This window comes from Dasypus novemcinctus, chromosome 13 (genome assembly GCF_030445035.2).
Source record: "Dasypus novemcinctus isolate mDasNov1 chromosome 13, mDasNov1.1.hap2, whole genome shotgun sequence".
NCBI lineage: Eukaryota > Metazoa > Chordata > Mammalia > Cingulata > Dasypodidae > Dasypus > Dasypus novemcinctus.
Window position 1 is genome coordinate 49,103,931 of NC_080685.1, and position 23,835 is coordinate 49,127,765.

General features: G+C 38.3%; 1 protein-coding gene across 2 annotated transcripts in view; it reads left to right on the plus strand.

The window, feature by feature from the left end:
* The window catches only part of PRRX1 (paired related homeobox 1), a 139,297-nt gene extending 116,459 nt beyond the window's left edge, over nucleotides 1–22,838 (plus strand). For both annotated transcript variants that reach the window (XM_004451535.5, XM_004451537.5), the window contains one exon: nucleotides 20,430–22,838. In XM_004451535.5, the coding sequence (XP_004451592.1) occupies nucleotides 20,430–20,520 (91 nt within the window). In that variant the 3' untranslated portion in view covers nucleotides 20,521–22,838. The remainder of the gene's footprint in view (nucleotides 1–20,429) is intronic.
* The last annotated feature ends 997 nt before the right edge of the window (nucleotides 22,839–23,835 follow it).

Here is a 23,835-nt window from a genome sequence, read left to right on the forward strand (position 1 = left end):
CAATTTGGTGAGACAGTGACAGAAGAGATTCTTGCAAGAGGTAGAATTTTGAGTCTCTTACATGGAGGTCAGAAGCTGTGGGTGGGACCCCTCCTCCTAGAGCTGGTGGCCCGGCTGTGGTGATTCCTGAGATCTTTGTTGTGCTGAGGTGTTCCCAAACCCAGAGCAGGCTGTTTTGGGGGCTTGCAGGGCAGGAGGTGTCTGGATGTCGATCTGGTGAGACAGTGACAGAAGAGATTCTTATGAGAGGTGGAATTTTGGGTTTCTGACACGGAGGTCAGAAGTTGTGGGTGGGACCCCTCCCCCTAGGTCTGGCGGCCTGGCCACAGTGATCCTAGAAAACTTTGTTGTGCTGCAGTGTTCTCAAACCCTGTGTTAACTGGATGCATGGTTCCAGGTCTGTATCCCCTAAACCGTGGTAGCCCACGCTCCAGAGACCCACACACCTTGAGTCTGCAATATCACAGACTTCCTATTACTGAATCCACTGTGCTCTGAAGCCCATCTGAGGTCCTTGATTACCGTAGCCCTCTGCATTTTTTGTTGTTGTTTTTCTCTCCTTGAGCTTGGAGGAGTGTACCAGCTGACCTGGGGAGAATCTGGGAAGAAAGGAGAGGCGAATCTGCTGAGGAAGCCCAATTTACCTAAACATCCTGTGATAGGAAACTTGGTCTGGGAGAAGGTGGAGGTCAATTAGACCTCCCCTAGCACACCTAAGGGGGAGGGACTGTAGGACATGCTATCCAAGCTTCCGATAGCATATTTGGGGTTTCTGGTGGGGTATAGGTACTCTCACGCTGGAAATAAAGAGTCATAGTCTTCTGTGTTGAGTTGGTTCAACAAGGACCCACTTGAATCTCCTATTGGACCTCTCAGGCAGCTTTCCTGCTGCCTTAGGAGAGAGAGAAGTGAGGAAGGGAGAAAGGGGGAAGGTCAGATCCCTAAGCATTTTATTTAACTGCAAAGAGAATTCCTAGCTTGAAACGCTGGTTCTTTTATTTTATTTTATTTTATTTTTTTTGTAGGGGTTGCTAATACTGCATTGTCTCCTGGTCTTTTCTCCCATTTTATCCCCCAAGGTCCGTTTTTCATTTATTTAGTTTTTTTTCTCTTTTTTCTTTTTCTTGCTTGTTTCCCCCCTTTTCTTTGCCCTCCCTTTTTCTCTTCTCTTATTTTTCTTTTCTCTCTTTTTCTTCTTTTTTATTTTATTTTCTTTGTGTAATAGGTGCTGCAGGGAGCACTTCAGATGTGCTGTTTCCTCATCCTCCATTTCCTCTTTTCTGTGTGTATTGATTTTGGCCACTTACACTATCCCCTTTCCCCTACATCTTTCTATCCTCCATCATCTACTGCTTCTCTTACATTCCACCTCTCTTTCTTTGGCCCTCAAATTGTCTGACTTTTTATTTCTAATACCTTTGTTCTGTTTTCTCTCTTTTATCCACTCTTGATATTGTTGTCTTTCTTTTCTCTTTCCCTCTCTCATGAAAACACTGGCCTTTTAATTCATACTATGTTCCTGCCCATATTCAGTTGACTGTCTCATTATAGGTACTCTACTTACTGCTATAACTCTACACAACTTACATGAGTCTAATATCCATTCTCCTAGATCTCATATTGTTGCTCTGTTAACATTTCCTACCAATATTACTTTATATATTTTCTTTCCTTACTCATTTTGCTTTCCCTGGCCCTAATATTTTTCTTCAAAGTGAATTTAGTCAGCAATAAGAAAATAGAGTAAGAAGAACGAAGTGACAAGAGAAGACATAACACTTAGGCAAGAACAACAACTAATTAATCCCCAAGACTAGACAAAGAAGCTAAGGAACTGATTAAACTCATCAAGATAAAATGATGACCAGGCAGCAACAAAAAACTACAAACTAAACCAATAATCAGGAAAAGATGGCCGAATCCAAAGAACGAAATAAACACCAGGAAGAGGAGCAGAACATTGGACAAGTAATTAAAGATCTCAAAACACATATTAGAGACCAACTTAATGAAGTAAAGGAAGAGATTAACAATATAAAGAAAACACTTGGAGAGGAAATTGCAGTCATACACAAAAAGATAACAGATATGATGGTGATGAACACCACAGTTCAAGAAATAAAAAGTACACTCTCAGCAAATAGCAGCAGATTAGAAGAGGCAGAGGAGAGAATGAGCAACATGGAAGACATCTGAAATCAGATAGTAGAACTGATCGATAAAAAGATAGAAAAAAAACTAGCTGGGACTTAGGGACCTGAATGACAATGCAAAATGCCCAAACATACATATTATAGGTATCCCAGAAGGAGAAGAGAAGGAAAAGGGGAAAAAGGGGTGTTGGAGGATATAATGGCTGAAAATTTCCCAAATCTACTGAGAGAGATGTAGGTACATGTCCAGGAAGCACAATGCATCCCAAACACAATAAATCCCAACAGGCCTACCCCAAGACATATACTTGTCAAATTATCCAATGCTCAAGACAAAGAGAAAATTCTAAAAGGAGCAAGAGAAAAGAGAACCATCACGTACAAAGGAGACTCCATAAGATTAAGTGCTGATTTCTCATCTGACTCCATGGAGGCAAGAAGGCAGTGGTATGATATAGTTAAGGTACTAAAAGAAAAAAAAATTTCCAACCAAGACTACTCTACCCAGCTAAGCTAGCATTCAAAAATGATGGAGAGTTCAAAATATACACAGATAAACAGAAATTAAAAGAGTATGCCAACAAGAACCCTGCCCTTCAAGAAATAATAAAGGGAGTTCTGCAGGAAGAAAGAAAAAAACAGAAGAGGCAGACTTGGGGGAGTGTGTAAGAGCAACAAAACAGACAAAAGGAGAAGGAAACAAACAAACAAAATATAACAAACACAAGTCCAAACAAAATATGGCTAGCATAAATAATTCCTTGAAAGTAATAACACTGAATGTCAATGGATTAAACTCACCTGTCAAAAGATTCAGACTGGAAGATTGGATAAGGAAATATGGCCCATCTATATGCTGTCTACAAAAACACATCTTAGACCCAGGGATTCAAGGAGGTTGAAAGTGAATGGCTGCAAAACAATCTTACAAGCAAGCAATAACCAACAAAAGGCAGGAGTAGATATATTAATATCAGACAAAATAGACTTTAAAAGTGAAACAATTGTGAGAGACAAAGATGGATACTACATATTAGCAAAAGGGATAATCTTTCAAGAAGAATGAACAATCACAAATACTTCTGCTCCTAACAAGGGTGCCTCCAAATACATGAGGCAAACACTGGAAAAACTAAGTAAAAGAATAGATGCCTCTACAATTATAGTGGGAGACTTTAATACACCACTATCAACTTTGGCCAGAACATCTCAAAAGAGAATCAAAAAAAAAAAAAGGAAAAAAACTTTGAACAGTATATTAGAGGAGCTGGACCTAATAGACATATACAGATCATTACACCTGAATACAGCAAGATATACATTTTTCTCAAGTGCACATGGATCATTCTCCAAGATAGGCCACATGCTAGACCACAAATAAAGGCTCGATGAATTCAGAAAGATCAAAACCATACAAATTAATATCTCTGACCACAGTGGAGTGAAGCTGGACTTCTGCAAGGGCCAGAGGCTCAGATTTCACACCAAGATATGGAAATTGAACAGCACACTCTTAGAAAAACAGTGGGTTGGGGAGGAAATCTCAAAAGAAATTAATAACTACCTTGAAACTAATGAAAATGATAACACAACATACCAAAACTTATGGGATGCAGCAAAAGCAGTACTGAGAGGGAAATTTATAGCCATAAATTCATACATCAAAAAAGAGGAAAGAACAAAAGTTGAAGAACTAACTGCACATTTGGAGGAATTATTAAAAAAACAACAAAGTAACCCCACAGGAAGAAGAAAGAAAGAAAGAACAAAGATCAGAGCAGAACTAAATGAAATAGAAAATAAGAAAGCATTTGAAAAGATAAACAAAACCAAGAGCTGGTTCTTTGAGAAGATCAATAAAATTGTCAAACCCTTAGCTAGACTAACAAAGAAAAAAAGAGAGAAGATGCAAATACACAAAATAAGAAATGAGAAAGGAGATATCACCACTGACCCCACAGAAATAAAGACTATCATAAGAGGATACTTTGAAAAACTATATTCCAACAAAATTGACAATTCAGAGGAAATGGATAAATTCCTTAAAACACATAAGCAGCCTATATTGATGAAAGAAGAAATTGATGATGTCAACCAACCAATCACAAGTAAAGAGATAGAATCAATCATTAAAAACTTCCCAACTAAGAAGAGCCCTGGGTCAGACAGCTTCACAGGAGAATTCTACAAAACATTCCAGAAAGAACTAATGCCAATCTTGCTGAAACTCTTCCAAAAAATTGAAACAGAAGGAACATTGCCTAACTCATTCTATGATGCCAACATTACCCTAGTACCAAAGCCAAACAAAGACACCACAAGAAAGGAAAATTACAGACCAATTTCTCTAATGAACCTAGACACAAAAATCCTTAATAAAATACTTGCTAACCGTATTCAACAACACTTTGAACAAATTATACACCATGACCAAGTGGAATTCATTCTGGATATGCAAGGATGGTTCAACATAAGAAAATCAAACAATATAATACACCATATAAACAGATTGAAGGAAAAAAATCACATGATTCTATCTATAGATGCAGAAAAAGCATTTGACAAAATACAGCACCCTTTCTTGATAAAAACACTGCAAAGGATTGGAAAACAAGGAAATTTTCTGACCATTGTAAAGAGTATATATGAAAAACCCACAGTCAACATCATTTACAATGGTGAAATCTTAAAATCTTTCCCTCTAAGATCAGAAACAAGACAAGGATGTTCACTCTCACCCCTCCTATTTAACATTGTCTTAGAAGTACTTGCTCGAGCACTGAGGCAAGAACCAGATATGAAAGGCATTCAAATTGGAAAGGAAGAAGTCAAAATTTCATTATTTGCAGTGACATGATCCTATACATAGAAAAATCTGAGAGGTCTACAACAAAACTTCTATAACTCATAAATGAGTTTAGTAGAGTCACAGGTTATAAGATCAATGTGCAAAAATAAGTAGCATTTCTGTACACCAATAATGAGCAAGCTCAGGAGGAAATCAAGAAACAAATACCATTGACAATAGTAAATAAAAAATCAAATACCTAGGAATAAATTTAACTAAAGATGTAAAAAACTTATATACAGAAAACTACACAACACTGTTCAAGGAAATCAAAGAAGACCTAAATAAATGGAAGAATATTCCCTGTTCATGGATCGGAAGACTAAATATTATTAAGCTGTCTATCCTACCAAAACTGATCTACACATTCAATGCAGTCCCCATAAAAATCAACACAGCATTCTTAATGAACTAGAAAAGCTAGCTATGAAATTTATTTGGAAAGGAAAGATTCCTTGAATAGCCAAAGATATATGAAAAAGAAAAATGAAATTGGAGGAATCACATTACCTGACTTCAAAACATACTACAAAGCTACAGTAGTGAAAACAGCATGATATTGGCACAAGAAGAGACCCACAGACCAATGGAACCGAATTGAGAGTTCTGATATAGATCATCATATATATAGTCATATAATATTCGATAAAGCCACCAAACCCTCTCAACTGGGGGAGAATGGCCTATTCAACAAATGGTTCCTGGAGAAATGGATATCCATATGTAAAAGAATGAAAGAGGATTACCAAGTCACACCTTATACAAAAATCAACCAAGATGGATCAATGACCTAAATATAAGACCCAAGACCATAAAGACTTTGGAAAGCAGTGTAGGGAAGCATCTATAGGACCTTGTAATAGGAAATGGCTTCATGAACTTCACACCCAAAGCACGAGCAGCAAAGGAACAAATAGATAAATGGGACTTCCCAAAATTAAAGCCTTCTGCACCCCAAAGGAGTTTGTCAAGAAAGTGAAAAGAGAGCCTACACAATGGGAGAAAATATTTGGTAACCAAATATCTGATAGGAAGCTTATAACCTGCAAATATAAAGAACTCCTATATCTTGAAAATAAAAAGACAAACAACCGATTTAAAGAATGGGAAAAAGATTTAAACAGACACTTCTCCAAAGAAGAAATACAAATGGCTAAAAAGTACATGAAAAAATGCTCCAAATCTCTAGTTATTAGGGAAATGCAAATCAAAACTACAATGAGATACCATTTTACTCCCATAAGATTGGCAGCTATGGAAAAAACAGAAGACTACAAATGCTGGAGAGGATGTGGAGGAATGGGAACACTCATCCACTGCTGGGGGGGATGCAGAAGGATCCAGCCATTCTGGAGGACAGTTTGGTGGTTTCTCAAAAAACTAACTATAGATTTGCTATATGACTCAGCAATTCCACTGCTGTGTATATATCCAGTAGAACTGAAAATAAGGACACAAACCAATATATGCACACCGATGTTCATAGCAGCATTGTTCACTATTGCCAAAAGTTGGAATCAACCTAAATGCCCATCAATAGATGAATGGATAAATAAAATGTGGTATATACATGCAATGGAATACTACTCGGCTTTAAGAATGAATACACTACAAACACACGTGATAACATGGATGAATCTTGAGAACCTAATGGTGAGTGAAGTAACCGAGGCATTGAAGGGAAAATACTACATGACCTCAATGATATGAAATAAGTAAACTAAGCTGCCTCAGAGAGCTAGAGACTGGATGATAAACTTAAAGGAAATTGGGGGTAGAGGAAGGATGTAAGCTGACACCTATATGGGTGAAATCTATGATAAGCTGGAGGTAAGTATTTGTACAAGGAAGGGATAAAATGAGGGTATAGGGTTATGTTTGGATGGGGCCTTGTGGGCTTGAGGGGGGCTAGGGATCAGAGGATGGGTAATATTGCCCAAGAAATTGGGGGGAGGGTGGGGGAAAATACAAACATAGGAGATTGTCAGGTATTTGGTTGAGAGTATAATGCTGAGAAAACTTTTTCAAAAATATAATAAGGAAGGTTACCTGTTTAAGATGCTTAAAGGAGATAATCTGATGCAGGACAGGCTCCTAGGGAGTGTGTGAGTGCTCATTTTGTCATAGTGGGTTATATCATTGGATAGAGATCCATATAATGTGAGTGAAGGTATACACACATGCTGGGGAGGACTGATGTTCTGAAATAGAGGGAATTGCATCTCTTGAGAGAAATGGTGGCTCCCAATGCATTAGGGCAGTTGAGCATGTCAAGCCCTCAACATGTTACAACTATCTCTGAACATGGCCCTTCAAGCAATAAAGATTGACCGTCACTGTGAACCCTGAGAGGAGGGGGAAAGAGGTATTGAATAGATGGAATCAATGTAACTGTGTGGGTAATAGAAGTGTTCCACAAGATTATGCAAGGATGAATATAAGACATGTTAAATTACAGCAAAAATGTATAGAGGCTGATAGGTTAAAATGTAAATCATAATGTAAAACATAAGATAACTAAAACTTTAGAAAATTGTATAGTCTAAAATATAAACCATAATGTAAACCCAAATGTTACCTTGTTTGAAAGCTTTTGCCTCAATATCTGTACATCAGTTTCAGTAAATATAGTATGAACATGTAAAAAGATTATTGCTGTGGAAGGGAAAAGGGTTTTATGTTGGATATGTGGGAGTACTGTATATTGTATATATGAATTACTGTGATCTAAAACTTCTGTGGAGATAAGTTTAATAATTAGAAAAAAAAAGAAAAAGAAAGGACATAGACACTGAGGAAAAGACAGAAGATTTGCATACAGGGCAACACTTATTGCAGTGATGGAAGGCAAAACATCAAAAACAAAGGTTTTGCATGTTTTAATTTTTTAATACCCCAATTTATTTTTCCCTTAATTTTTCTAAATTAATATGTATTCTATACCTAACCTTTAAACTCATCACTATATTCCATTTTACTATTAATGGAACTTGGCAATATATTGGGCTTCATTTTTGAAGCAGTTTTGGATCACAGAGAGGTTCAACCCTGGCAGGGGAGGAATACTGGTGTGGGATGTTATTGACAGGGGCACATGGTTGGCAGGGAGTTCTCCAGGACATATATCCAGGGTACATAAAAATGTTTGGATATTTTCATAGTGGTTACAATTTAAAAAAAAAACAACTAAGGGAGTGCTGAGTTCCTAGCCAGGGGTCTTCTATCACAGTCCCTAAAGGAATAGCAACAATCCCCCCAAGTGCAACAGCAAAGACGAAAAAAGAAGGAAGGTCCAACAATGAGCCCTTAATACTAATGACTATGCTTGTAAGCCTCTGCACCTGAAATAATATATAATATAATATATATTACATTATATATAATATATAATAATATATAATAATAAATAATAATAGAGCTGCAGGGTGCCTAAGAGTTACCTCCTGAGAGCCTCTATGTTGCTCAAATGTGGCCAGTCTCAAAGCCAAACTCAGCATGTAAATGTGTTGCCTTCCCCCCAGTGTGGGACATGACTCCCGGGGATGAGCCTCCCTGGTGCCAAGGGATTACTACCAAGTACCAGCTGATGATGTAACTAGAAAATGACCTTGAATAAAAGGGTCAACTCGGGCAAGCAGAATATCTCAGTCTACATATAATACCAGGAGTTAAAAATGTTTTTTGACCTGAATAAAAGGGGGAAATGGAAAGGACAAATGAGTTTATATGGCTATGAGTCTCCAAAAAAGAGCCAGGAGGTCATCAGAGGGGCTGCCCTTATGCACACCTTAGTAGAGTCCCAGAGACAGATAAATTAGATACAACCCCAGGTATTGGTTCTTCTGAGGGCTACAGAGACCCACATGTTCTATGGTCATGGCAGATGGACTTCACTGCCATGTCAGTTGGCCCTACTTTGGAGTTTGGTTTTCTGTGTGATGGAGCTGGACTCAGATGTGATCTTTGTCCACAAGGCTCTCCTGTTATTTTTACCAGATCTGTAGTTGGTGCTGGGGTTTAGTGTATACCCAGGGGACCTGAATCTCTGGACTGACCATGTGATAGCCAGGCCCTGAGCCTCAATAGACTTACAACTCCTACTCTCTGGTTTATTGGACTTACCCCACTCAGCTAATATGGAGGTGAAGAAGGTCAACCACCACACCGTGGAGCCAAGAGTGCCTACAACTGAAAGCAGGAGAATTGCATCCAGCATCCATGTGGAATCTAAACCCCCTTTGATATAGATGTGGAGTGGTCACAACCATTCTAAGGTCCACAGGATGGAGGAATAGAGTAAGGATTAGAGTGGACTTACTAATATTCTATTCATAAACTATTGTGATTAGTAGTTGAAGAAAGTGTGGCATTGGTGTGGAGAAAGTGGCCATGGTGGCTGCGGGGAGTAGGGAGTGGGAAGAAGAGATGTGATGTGGGGCATTTGTGGGAGTTGGAGTTGTCCTGAGTGGTGCTGCAGAGACAGTTACCAGACATTGTATGTCCTCCCATGGCCCACTGGGTGGACTGTGGGAGAGGTGGGCTATGGTGTGGACCATTGACCATGAGGTACAGCAGTGCTCAGAGATGTATTCACCAAGTGCAATGAATGTCTCATGATGATGGAGGAGGTTGTTGTTATGGGCGGAGGAGGGGAGTGAGGGGGTGGGAGGGTATGTGGGAACATCATATTTTTTTAATGTAACATTAAAAAAATAAATAAAGACCAAAAAAAAGATTAAAAAAAAAGAATATTTGAATGTAAATATTCCAGAAATTTCTCTAAGTCATCTGATCAGAACAACTGTGAATATTACCTTACTTTGTAAGGTATTGGCATACATTTGAATTAAATTAGAAATTTTCAAAGTAAGCCCTAATTAACAAAATTATTCTATATTAAACTAAAACAATTTTAATAGAACATTCCTTTCCAGAAACCAGGCATTTTGCAAAATGTGGTCCTGAACAAATCAAGTAAAAAATAAATGCATACTTAAATTCTATCTCCTCAAAACAGAGGGTACTTTCTTTTCCTCAACCTTGGAAACAAAGTAAAGAACAGCCTGTAACCATCCTCAGGAAAGGGTTGCTAAAACAAAGCCCAAGCAGTTGAATAAGGGCACTTTTTAAAAGAATTTGGGGAAACCTGATGAAAGGACCCAAATTCTGCCCAAGTAGCAGTGCTGTTGGGTCCTGGCACAGCCCTATATGCACTTATGCTGTGCTATGGAACAAACCCTGATGTTCCTGTACTAGGGGAGATCTTTCTCCTGGAGAGGTTCTGGATCCAGGGAACTCTTTGATTGTGTGAATTTGGTGAGCATGGACTCCATGTGGGCAGTTAAGGCTTGGAGTCAAAGCATTTTTCTAACATGGCTAGGTAGAGTCCATGTGTCAAATGGCCCATCTCCAGTTTGTTCTAATTTCTCACCACACATTTGTAGATCTATCTAGATCACAGACTTTCACTATGTCATCATAATCACATCTAATGTCCATCCTAACTTATGATTCATGTTCCGTGCCTAGAAACAGTCCCTGTATTTAACCCTACACATAAAAACATCCATTCTTACAACTTATATGATCTTTTGTAGACCAAGGAAATGTTTTTAGCCATAATTGTGTATCAAATTCACAGCTAAAACCCCCAAGATCAAAAACTGTGCACAATACAAATAATAACTTAAAATACATACACACACACACTTACAGAACTGTGCTTGGGGAAACTCCATTTGTTGAGTACCACTGAAGGCATATTTTGCTAAACTCCTGCTCCAGGTTTCTTGTTTGGAAAATCTATCACAGTAGGGCACAGCTATTTATTGAATGAGCAGGAAAGAAATATGCTTGTGGCAACCAGAAAGTTTCAAGGTCTTTCAAATTGTATATCAAATCTCAGAATGAAACCAGTGCAAAAAATGTACAGTAGCCATCTGTTGAGGTCAAACCTGGCACTCAGATATGCAAGAAAACTTCAGGACACATATCATTGCATAATCTGATCATGTGTAAATTTCACAAAAGATTCATATTGTTCTGCTAGTTCGGTATTGAGAAATTGCTCCTAGCCCTCCCAAATTTTAACTTTGTTGTCTTTTAAGAGACACTCACATATTACTTCAACTTGACAGAGGATAAAGTGGGCTGGTCCTTCTTCATGCAGGAGGAACCTGGAGAACCAGGTGCTGTGAGTGCTGGGGAGTGATGATGACTTTCCAAAGTACAAGCTTCACTCTGAATAAGAACAACTTCTAAAATGTCCACCTCTGGTAATGACTATATTCTTGTTCTGTGTTCTGAAATATTTGCTCTGGAGTTGGGAGGCATCTCTCACTACCACGTGGGGCAGGCTGCTGCAGAGTTGGCAGAGGGATCTGTGTTTGAAGTGGTGGAGGCTGTGTCCCGGGGCCTAAGCAAGGCTCAGCAGTGCCACCTTGAAACCCATGGCTGCTTCAATGTCACTCCACATGCCACGCCTCTGAGGGGCCAGGGACCAGAAGCCGACAAAGTGGTAACTGTGGCCTGACCTCGGGCTCCTCAGCCAGGCTGGTAAGCTGAGCCCCATAATGCCAATTCTCTGTTCAGCTTCCTCTATTCCCATCACTCTGGTAATTATTGCTCCACTTGGTATATCCTTCACACAGCCAGCATGCTGCAGCACCATTGGCCTTTGGAGGGAAGCTCCAACATTTCACCAGCTTGGTGTATAGTGCCCTTCAGCACTATGAAACAGCCAATTTGGAGGCAAAATCAATTGTAAATCTCGCCAAACCGAGCTATTACACCTGTGGCAAGAAACTACAGTGTACATTCCATTCACTTCAGGAACCATGTCCAGACATGTAGTAGATCCTTTTATTATTTTAGGGATTTTAGTGAACAACCTAGCCAATAACTCACCATGCAAGATAATGGTTTGAATGCACAAGAGAGTTTGACAGTATTGAAGTCTATTTTCATACACTTTCTAAATACTCCAGGGCAGTTTCCAACATATCAAATGAACTTAACTATTTTACTACTTCACTTTTTAACTTTTATACTGTACCAAGATTATGTTAATCAACAAGCAAAACATACCATAAACTTTCTTTTCTTTTCTTTTCTTTTAAAGCCCCCTTTTGTTTATGATGGGGTGACTGTGTGCTCTTTTAGAAAAGAATCAGAGCAAAATAGTGTAACTAAGAGATTTTTATTGTTTTCATTGCATCACATTTTTCTAAGAATAACTAAAACCATAACTAACACTATTACCATGAGGATCAGTATTGGGCTAGAATGAACAGTGAAAACTTTTAAAAGTCTTTAAGAATTTTTTATACAATCCCCAAATATACAAGTAAATTATACATTTAATTTCTTTTTTATGTTTTCTCTTTTAGAAACACACTGAAAAACACAAAGAAACTTCAGCAGTACTGAAAGAAAACTAGTTTTTTTCTACTTTAACAGAGAGAGAAAGCCAAATTTTAGTTTTGCATCAGTACATCATTCAGTAAGCAAATCTGTTAGCACAGGTCGTAATAAATTGAGGTTGTCCAACAGTTTTTTTTTTCCTGCTATAAATCTACCTTTTAAAAAAAATTAATATAACTCCTAGATTTCTACTTAATAATGGTTTCCAAGAATCAGTCACTGACACTACAATTTTCAGTTTAGAAAATGCTTTTACAAACTTCTTATAATTAATCATGAGTTACTTTTTGTTATCAAGGTCACTTAGAGTTTCTATCTACTAATGGCTTTCTGGAATTTGTCATTTAAATGCCTCAGTGTAGAAGATGCTTTTTCAAACTTCCTATAACCAACCATAACCACATAAACTAGTTACTTTACCTCAAGACAAATTTCACCTTTACAAAACACATAAATGCTACTTTCTACAATACCTTAGACAACTTTTTATATTCATTCAAGCCTTGTCTTATGTATTTCCACCCTGATTTTATGAAGACCAGTCATCTTATCTTAGCACAAAACACTTTCCCTTAAACAAGCATCAAATATGAGTCAGCATTGACTATGAATTTATTTCCACAAACCTTTTACTTCTTTACTTTGCCTTTCCACTGCTTTATTAATATGTTCTTGCATTATATGTAGTTTTCTGCAAATATTCACTTTTATTTGTTAAACTTAAATGCCCTTCACTTATATAATACCAACATTTTATAAAGTAAAACATTGCATAGTATCCTCAACAAGTAATTTCCCATTTCAATTAGGAAGATATTTTAATAATCTCACAATTATCACAAACACTTTGATAAACATATAAATTTAACTTGAATGTATTAGAAAGGTGACTTTACAATCTTCAGATGGTATTTAAAAGTAAATTTATCCATATTTAGAGGAAATACATCATAAAATTATATTTCCAACAAATGAAAAATGGCTACCATAGGCAAAAAGATAAAAGCCCCTTGGCCTTGAGAACTGAAGACATTATATAAAGCCACGTCAACTAAGAAAATTAAATTTGCCTTTAAGATGACACTTGACATACATTACTAAAAATCTTTAACTTAAAATGAATAAGGACTTCACTGACAATCATGTAACCATTGAAAATGACCATAAAATGTTGATGGACTAATGGTACCAAGAGAAGAAAGAAAAGAAACATCTATTTAGCTATGTTTTGAACTGTTTCAGAATATGTCACAACCATTTACAACATTAAGAAATAAATATACAGCATTGCTATTTTACTTTTCACATTTGAATAAAAAATGAAAGCAACCTGGAAAATCTATTTTTTACTTCTGCAATTATACACATTTTTTATTAGAAGAGTTGTGAGCTTACAAAGCAATCATGCATACCATTCAGGGCTCCCAAACATCACCGCAGTACTAATACCTTGCATTGCTTTTGGAACATTTGTTACAAATGTAGGATGGGGAAAAATATATCAAATCTATTTTTTCATTTGAATTATATGAAACAAATTTTAACATAAAGTAATATAAAATTCAGAAATTAATCACAATAATAAGGAACTCAATATTTCATTCCAAAGTAATTAGTATTTAATAATTTGTATCCAGGTATTTTCTTAAACAAATCATTTCTCTCTCCAAGCAGAAAATCTGGTGCGGGTATTATGACAGTAAACTTTTTACGTGATGGGTGGAGAGAGACGAGAAAGGTCTTCTATCTATTGTGTTTTTATACTACAGACAGCTCTAAAACCTTGAGGAGGAGAAGACTGAGGAGCATCAGGTGACAGAACTATGGGCAGCAGGAGCATCAGTGAAGGGGAATGTCCCATGACCTTGTGAGATGTCACCCACTGACTGGGGGACCAGGGTTAGGGAGAAAAAACGCAACAGATATGTGATGGTGGCCATTCTGAGTAATTCATTTATACATTTATAGTTTTAACCCAAAAGACTTGATATCAGGGGTAGGTCCTCTAGAATCCAGTTCTTACCCTCCCTACTTCCATTTTGTATCTGTCATGGCTGTTTGTCCAAAGCCATAATGGTATCCCTAATGCCAGAAGTGTACTGGCCTCTGAGAAAAGAGACTCTGGAAGTCTGCTTCTTGCTGGGATTTGGAGAACCCGCCCACCCTGTGCACAGCTCTGGTGGCTATAAATACACATGGGAGGGAAATGAGAACATATTCCTGGCATGCTCAGATGCTCAGAGACAAGGGATAGATGAGTACACATATATACAAAACACATGCACAGACATAAATAAATACATATTTGCTAGATTAGAGGTATAATCATAGCCTAAAAAATGTTTAATACTTTAAGTGAGAAAACAGTTTTTAGTTATTGCAGAAGTAATTGATACATGAAAATATTCTCATTGTAATTCTTTGTTGTTAAAGCAAGTCATAAAGTATCGTTATTTAACAGTAGTTTTTAAACTTAGTTTTTGCTATCACATGAATTTGAAAATAATTAGAAACTAGTTTATTATTCTGAGTGATCACCTCTTTCACCCTTGAGTTAAATGAAAAATTTCAAGTTTTCACTATACTTTCTTACAGTGGCCAATTTCATTTTGCAAAGCAATTCTATTTTCTACAGACAGATGAGGGAGATATGATAAATGGGGCACTAAATTAGGAGAGGATATCCAAGTTTCTATCTGGGCTCTGCCAAGTAAAAGTTTTTGTTTTTTTTTAAGATTTATATTTTTTTTATTTCTCTCCCCTTCCCCCTCTCTCCCTGCCCCAGTTGTCTGCTTTCTGTGTCCGCTTATAGTCTTGTCAGCGGCACCAGGAATCTGTGTCTCCTTTTTGTTGCATTATCTTGCTGCATCAACTCTCCGTGTATGTGGTGCCACTCCTGGGCAGGTTGCACTTTTATCACATGGGGCAGCTCTCCTTATGGGGTGTACTCCTTGCACATGGGGCTTCCCTATGTGGGGGACACCCACATAGGGCACCCACATGGCACGGCACTCCTTGCATGCATCAGCACAGGGCATGGGCCAGCTCTCCACATGGGTCAAGAGGCCCTGGATTTGAACCCTGGACCTCCCATATGGTAGGCGGATGCTCTATCAGTTGAGCCAAATCCGCTTCCCAAGTAAAAGTTATTTTTAAAATCAATTAGTAGTCCTACTCCCCTGGATTTCAGTGCCCTCATTTTTTAAATGAGGCTGTGTGATCTCTAAGTAGCTGCCAGCTTTGTGTTCTCTGAGAACACCATATTTTCTCCTTTTGCACCTTTTATTTTGCTCTCGTCACCTATATTCTTTCAGACAAAAATTTTAGTTCCCTTCTGTACTTGTCTGATATTTCCCCCACCTTTATTTTTCTCAGATTATTCAGTGGAGAAGGCCATATAAGTGCCCCTCCTCCAGCTCTGTGTTACTCACATATTAGTCCCTGAGTTTCCATTAACACCATTTATAGAGCACTGGCTTTGGAGTCAGGTAGGCTTGTGATAGAATCCAGGCTCCATTATTTACTAGTTGTGTGTCTTTAGGCAAGTCATTTAAACTTCATGTCATAGTTTATTCATCTGGAGAATGGATTTAAAAATGTCTTCCTCTTAGATTTTTTATGATAATGGACTGATCTACATACTTATGCCAACATAACCAGTTTTCTTCTGTTTTTTTTTTAAATTAATTAATTAATTAACTTATTTTCTTCTTTATTTTCTTTCAAATGTTAACATTAAAAATATATGAGGTCCCCATAAACACTCCACCCACCCCACCCCTCCCACATCAACAACCTCTTCCATCATTGCGGCACATCCACTGCACCTGGCGAATACATTTTGGAGCACCACTGTACCACATGGACAGAGGTTCACATTGTATTCCACCCAGTGGGCCACGACAGGACACACAACATCCAGCATCTGTCTCTGCAGCACCACCTAGGTCAACTCCAAATCTTGAAAATGTCCCCAAACCATATCTCTTCTTCCATCTCCCTACCATTAGCAGCCACCATGGCCACCCTCTCCACATCACTACTACAATTTCTTCCTTTACTAATCACAATAGTTCCCAGCAGAACACCAGTAAGTCCATTCTAATCCATACTCTATTCTTCCATCCTGTGGACCCTGAGATGGTTAGGCTTCTTAACTGTGAGCAACATAATTCATTCAGTCAGCAAATATTTATTGAGTACCTCCTGCTTGGAAGTATGCTTCAGACACTTGGATGCATTGGCTAACAAGATCCATATCCTATGTATATGGAGCTCACTGTTCCACAGACAAAACAAACAAACAAAATAAAGGAAATTTTATACTGTGTTAGAAGGTAATAATTGTTAAGAAAAATAGAAAAATAAAAAGAGCAAGGAGAATCAGGAATTCCAGGGAAGGGAGCAGGTTATAATATTAACTAACCAGAGAGATGAAATTTAGAGGAAGTGATGGACTTAGCAAAATACCTCTCTGGGGGAACCACTTCTCAGCAGAGTGAATGGTTAAGAGTAAAGGTCTAGACTGAAGCATAAGGGTATGTTTGGGGAACATCCATGAGCCTAGCGCCTCTAGAGCAGAATGAGCATGGAGAAGCATTGCAGGAGATGAAACCAAAGAGCTAATGGGGAGCCAAATCATATAGGGCTTCATGAGTCTTTGTAAGAGTTAGATAGAAAATCACTGGAGAGTTTTTAACAGAGACATATCCTGGTTTTATTTTGTTTTAAAAGGATTACTCTAGCAGCTGTGATTAGGATAGACCAGGGTTTTTCAACCTTAGTGCTATTGATATTTTGGACCAGATAATTCTTTGTTATTGGAGGGATGTTCTGTGCATTGAAGGATGTTTGAAACATCCCTGGTCTCTACCCACTAGAAGCAGTAGCACCACTCCCCCAGTTGTGACAACTCAAAATGTTTCCAGACATTGCTAAATGTCCACTGGGGTGTGAAAAATCGCCCCATCCCACCCCCACCAAGACAGACTGTTGAGGGGTAATAATAGAAACAGGGAGACTTCTTAGGATGCCACTGCAATAATCCAGCCTAGAGATTATGGTGGTTCAAACCAGGGTGGTAGCAGAAGACAAGATGAGAAGTGGTTGGATTCTGTATAGATTTTAAAACCCAACAGAACTACTGCTGACTTGGATATGGAGTGTGAGAAAAAGAGAGGAGTCAAGAATGGCTCAGAGGTTTTGGCCTGAGCAACTGGAAAAATGGAGTTGTCATCAGCAGAGATATCTAATGCCATACAAGGAACAGGTTTGGGGAGAGTGGTAAAGAAGATCAGGAACTTTTGGAGGATATGTTGAGCTGGGAATGGCTCGGTAGACATCCAAGTAGGAATGTTAACTAGATTAGTGGATACACAAATCTGTAGTCTGGGGAAGAATTGTCAACTGGGTGTCACTGGCAACTGGCATACAAAATGCATTTAAAGCCAAGCAACTGGGTGAGATGACCAAAAGAGTGAGTATATATACAGAAAAGAGGACCAAGGACTGAACCTTGGAGCACCACCATATTAAGAGGTAAGAAGACCAGGAGAAACCAGTAAAGGGAGGTGGAAAAGGATAATTAATAAGAGGAAACCTGAGAATTGACTACTGGCTTTAGCAAAGTAGAGGCCATCTGTGACCATGTCAAGAGCTGTTTTTATGACGGAGGAAGTGATAGCTTGAATAAAATGAGTTTAAGAAATGGAGCAATCAGAAACAAAGAAATGGGGTTATAGTTTGTGGGGAAGCAATTTTTTTCTTTGTGATTTTGGTCTTGGGATGGAAGAAATAACAGCATATTTAAATGATGATTGGAATTTTCCAGTGCAAAGGGGATAATTGATGATGTGTTAGTGAGAGGGAAGAACTGCTAGAGCAATGTCTTGATCAGGTAAAAAGGTTTGTATCTGCTGTGCAAGTGGGATAAATTGACTTTAGGAAGGAGAATGGAGAGAATTCCTGCGTGGCAACAGGCAAGAAGGCAGATTATGTGCCTGCATATGCTGATAGGTAGGGTGACGCAATGATGGGAATGTGTGAAAATTCTAATTGCTTCAGTTGTCTCTGGAGAGCAGGAAACAAAGTCATCAGTTGAAGATGCAGAGGAGGTGACGGATATTTGAGGAGAAAGAAAAGGTATTAAGTAGTCATTTAAAACAGTGAGAGAGTAAGTGGATGAGGCATGGTGTAATAGTCAGCCAAAGGGATGCTAATGCAAAATACCAGAAATCTGCTGGGCGTTATAAAAGGTATTTATTTGGGGTAGGAGCTTACAGATACCAGGCGATAAAACATAAATTACTTGCCTCACCAAAGTCTATTTGGAGCAGGATGGCTGCCAACATCTGCGAAGTTTCAGGCTTCCTGGGTTCCTATGTTCCTGGGGCTTGCTTTTCTCTGGGTTCCTTCCTGGTGCTGGCTTCTCCTTCCTCTGTGCGTTTACTTCTTGGAGTGCCAGTTTAAGTCTTCAGGATCAAACTTCAACATCAAAACTTCAACGTCGAAACCCTCAACTCTGTTCTTTGCCATGCCTTTTATCTGTGAGTCCCCTCCCACCAAGGGGTGTGGACTAGGGACTCAATGCCCTAATCAAAACTCACTCATACCCAGGTACAGATCACATTATAAGCATAATCCAATATTTCTTTTTGGAATTCATCAACTATATCAAACTGCTACAGATGGATAGCTTGATTTTCTGATAACATTAAGACCTACTTGAAATTCCTAATGGTGAAGTTAAGGTGACATCCGGCAATGTGGTTGCATAGTTTTTCCAGCAATGTTCAACTGTATGAGTGTCAGCGTGGAAGAGATGGGGAATTGGATTTAATGGCTTTGCCAAGTGAGTATGACAAAGTGGGAAATGGGAAGGTTATTGAGAGCACTATAATTGAGTGATTATTATGATTAGCTATAGAAGTTAAACTGTGTAAGGGAGAGGGATAGAGACATCAAAGAAGTGAGGTCCAGTGATAAAGCGGTAGAATTATCAATTGTGGTAAGGTTTAAGGATTATTAGGGTTGGATTTCTAAAGAGAATGAGTTGTAAAAACTGGAGTAGGATGAATAAAATTGAAGTTATTTGTGGGGACAAAGTCCAGAAAATGACCATAGCAGTGTGTGGCTGAGGTTGGGGAGGACAAAATCATTGGAGGAGAAAGGTCAAGGACCTGAGACATCACTGTCATTTAGTAGATGTGTGACTTTCCAGAATTTGAGACCTATAATAAAATGACTGATAGGCATTCAATAAATTTATCTTAATCTTTCTGAGCCTCTGTTTCATCATCTATAAAATAAGGATATTATCCTCACTCAGCCTAATTTAGAGAACAATTGTGAGGACCAAATGGCACAGAATTAGTGGGATTATCTCATTTACTCTGAGTAGAAATATATTTGTAATTATTTACTGACCATCTCTGTTCTTTTGCCTTTCTAGTACAACTTTTACTCTATCACCAAACACACACATTGGATCATCTCAGTTCCCTCATCAATAAATCTTAATGTCACCATTGTTTGCATGACAGCATCTCTATTCCTGCTTGAGGTACAAAAGCTTCCAAGATCTGATGTAATTCAGCCTTTCCACCTCCATATTCCGTTCTAATACGGTACAACCTATACTCCACCAAGATTTCAGTTATAGTATAACTTGTCACATTTCTGTTACTTTTTTCACTCTCTTCTCCCAGCCTGTAGTGATGTTCCTCATGTATGATTCTATTGGCAACATCATTTGATGCCATATACCACACACTTATACATATTTTTTCCCGAAGTTCATCTTTCTTCCTGCAGTAGTTTTATTGTCCCTTTATTATTTGATGTATGCATATAGTTATGAATGGAACAATTATTAATTATTTATTTATTTGTTTGCTCATTGGACTATAAGCTCCTTTAGGGTAAGGAGCATGTCTTATTTATCTTATAATAGAAATGAACAATGAACTCCATTTTCATAAGCACCTATTCTGACTTTTTGTTCTCAGGAAATATTTGCTGACTGAACAAATCGATGGAAGAATGACGGAAGGCTCCTTATGCACAAGGCACCATACCAATTACTGTGTTGAATATTAAAATAAAACAATAAGTATATGCTCAATAAATCTTGATTCATTAACTGTGTCTATTTCAAAGAGTTTCCCCACGGAACTGGAATTTGCTTGCAGAGTAAGAGTAAATGGAGTTTGACATGTCAACTGAGTAAAATGAGGCAGCTGTAGAGAAATGGAAGAATTCAACTGGGATCAGGAGCTCTGGATTCCAGGACTAGTTCTTATGCTAACTTTATGACTTCAGCCACCCTGAAACATCTCTGAACATCAGTGTCCTCATCTGTAAGATGTTTAGATTATGTGATCTCTAAGGTCCCTTCCAATGCTAACACTTCATGATTCTAAAATGCTATGAAATCATCAGATTTGCTGTCAAACTCAAAACCAAGTTTTGCCAAGGAGAGCCACTAGTGAATCACTGGATTGCTAATAAACTTGACTGTACAATATAACTATTTACAAGAAAGAATAATACATTATAATTCTTTCTTTCCATTGTCTAAGGCAAGGTGATTGGTTCCACAAAGTTTGCATTGTTTTTCAGCTCAACGTCCCATACAAGTTTATGCTTCAGCTCTTTTTAAGAGGTCATGAGTAAATACCCTTCTTCAATTGAGATGGAAAATGTGACATGCTTCAGGTTGAGTGCCAATCAATGTGCGGAGAATCACTTCTGGAACCATGAGAATCAGAAAAAATTCTGCACAACTTCAACCAAATTGAAATTGATATTTGTTGCAGAGCCTGGAGACTTGCCTCTTGGCAGAAGCAGACTTTTCCCAGTTGGTTGCAAAAGCCTAATGATATAAAACAACAGCTGGCCTTGTAATTCCTAATAGAATGCATCTGCCCCTGATATTTGAGAGTGGCTATGGCATCACTCCCAGTAGGGATGTCACCAAGCCACAGAAGATAGCCTTGCTCTTTTTAAAAATCATATATTGTCTTGTGCACTCATGCTCATGCAAGAAGATTCTGGGATCAACAGGGTAGAAACACATACACACATACACAGGCTTTCATTTGCTTATTTGCTTAAGGCAAAAACTAAATGTCTCATAATTCAACTTCTTGGTCTAATACTGGTGGTGCCTTTTTTCATTGCCACAAAACGAAGAGTGGTATAATGGAAAAACTGTGGGCAACTGTGGGCAACTGTGGGCTTTGAAGGCAGGCAACTTTGAGCTTAGCTACTAGATCCTCAATTTACCAGCTAAGTGGCCTTTTACAAATTATTTAGTATCTCTCAATGCATTTGTTTATCTGTAAAAGGTATAATTATTTCTGTCTCATAGAGTTGTGAAAAAGTAGGTGCTATGGTGGATGAAACACAGAGATAATTCATATATACTAGATTCTTTGATTTAAAAAGTTCTGTGTTATGGTACTAATGAGGACTGCCATCTTAAAAATAATTTAAAGATGCTGTTTTAAGGTTGATGATAGAATTCTTGCTCTTATATACAGAAAAGCTAAAGCAGCATAGTTTTAAAGAGTTCACCAACTGCAGACAAGTGGCTGGTTTCTCTGTGTTTCTCAGGAAGGACACTTTTGCTGGGCTGGCTTCATGGGTGTCCTCCCTGAGCAGTTGTGTGGGGCTCTGTTCTTGGAAGAGTTCCATGCTGGGTCTGATACTCTGCTATCACCATCTTGAAATTTTTAAACAAGGGGCCCTGCATTTTCAATTTTGCACTGGGATCTGCAAGTTCAAAGCCTGTCCTGAGACTTAGGAAGGAAAGAAATTCAGTTCTACACACACGCTGGCTCAAATTTATGGAAAATAGTGCACACACATGGAGATATTACATTACCTTATGATCAGAATAGTTATTAGCATTTGTTCTTTTGGCTAAAAAGGATAAAGTTAATTCTGAGTTGGCTTTGTGGAGTCTAAGTGGAATAGATTCCACTTTTACATATGAAGATATAACAAGGATTGGAAGATAAGTCAAAGGGTGGCTACAGCAGTCACACAAGAAGGTTCTCAAACGTGGACAACCAATGTGCAGCTTGACTGCTTAGGTTTAAATACTAGTTCTGCTGCTTACTAGCTGTTTAATTTTGGGCAAGTTACTAAACCTAACTACGCTTTGCGTTTTCATCTATAAAATGAAATAGTATCAATTTCATTGGTATGTTGTGAGGATCCAATAACTTGTTAGAAGTAGCACACTCAGAACACTGATGCAGACTGAGTGCTCAATAAATTGTTATCTTCATGTTATCTCTAACATAGAACCTAACCATGTTCCACTTTCATTTGGAAATAATATGTACCTGCTACTTCAAGGGATTTGAAAATTTTTTCAGTATAAAATAATAAAAGTAACTTTAATTTCACTAGCATTGTTAGCCTTAGAATTATATTCACCTGATAATAATGTTTATATCTTTTTAACGTATAGAGAGAATTATTAATAGAGAAGCTTAATGACAGGGAACAAAAATTTAAGTATAATTCATTCATGCATGTATTTATGCCTGCATTTATTTATTAGTTCAAAAGATATTCATTGAGTACTTGTTATCTGCCAGGTACTGTTCTAGGTACTACTGATAGGTTGGTGAAGATTTCTCTTTTCTCAAATAGTTCATCATCTAATAGAGGTAATCAAGAAATAACAATTACAGTATGAAAAATGTCCGTGATAGAGATATGTACCAGGGATAATGGAATTGAAGGGACATACCACTAACTCATTCTGTCTTTGCAGATTGACCTGTGAAAGTCCTTCAAAGTTTATCCATACAATGAGTTTAGAGAATATCTCCAGGTCAAAGCATAGGGGCTTCCCTAGTCCTTTCTGTGCATGCCTCTTCTCTTGGGTACGTGCATGCGGCCCTAGGAATTCCCTCTTCCCTAGGAAACAGTTTCCTCCTGGTAGCAGGAGCGGACAGACATTGAACTGGACACCCCACAGTCAGTAATCCCTTGCCCCAGCAGCCACTCGACGGCTTCCCACAGCGTTCTGCAGGAGAGCTCTGTGAGCTGCCTTCTATGTGCAGGACAAGATCTGGGACAACGAGACACTAAGTTCCCTCAGGCGACCACCGGACAGACTGGAACAGATATACACGCTCCCAATACGTGCACGAAGGCTACTCTGCTCCCTCTGGAAGCAGAACTAGGGATCTGCTCTAAAAGTGGGCCATGGAGTCACGATATCCAACTACTTTAAGTAGCCTTTTTCTTATATCAGCTTTTGCCCTGTTACTACAGTATTTGGCTGTTTTCTTGAACTATGAGAAAAATGTTTCTGCTGGCTGTTGCTGGTTCAAATTTTCTGTGGGAAATGGAGCCCTGAAGCTCTGCCATTTTGATTGGGGCAGGCCTGCC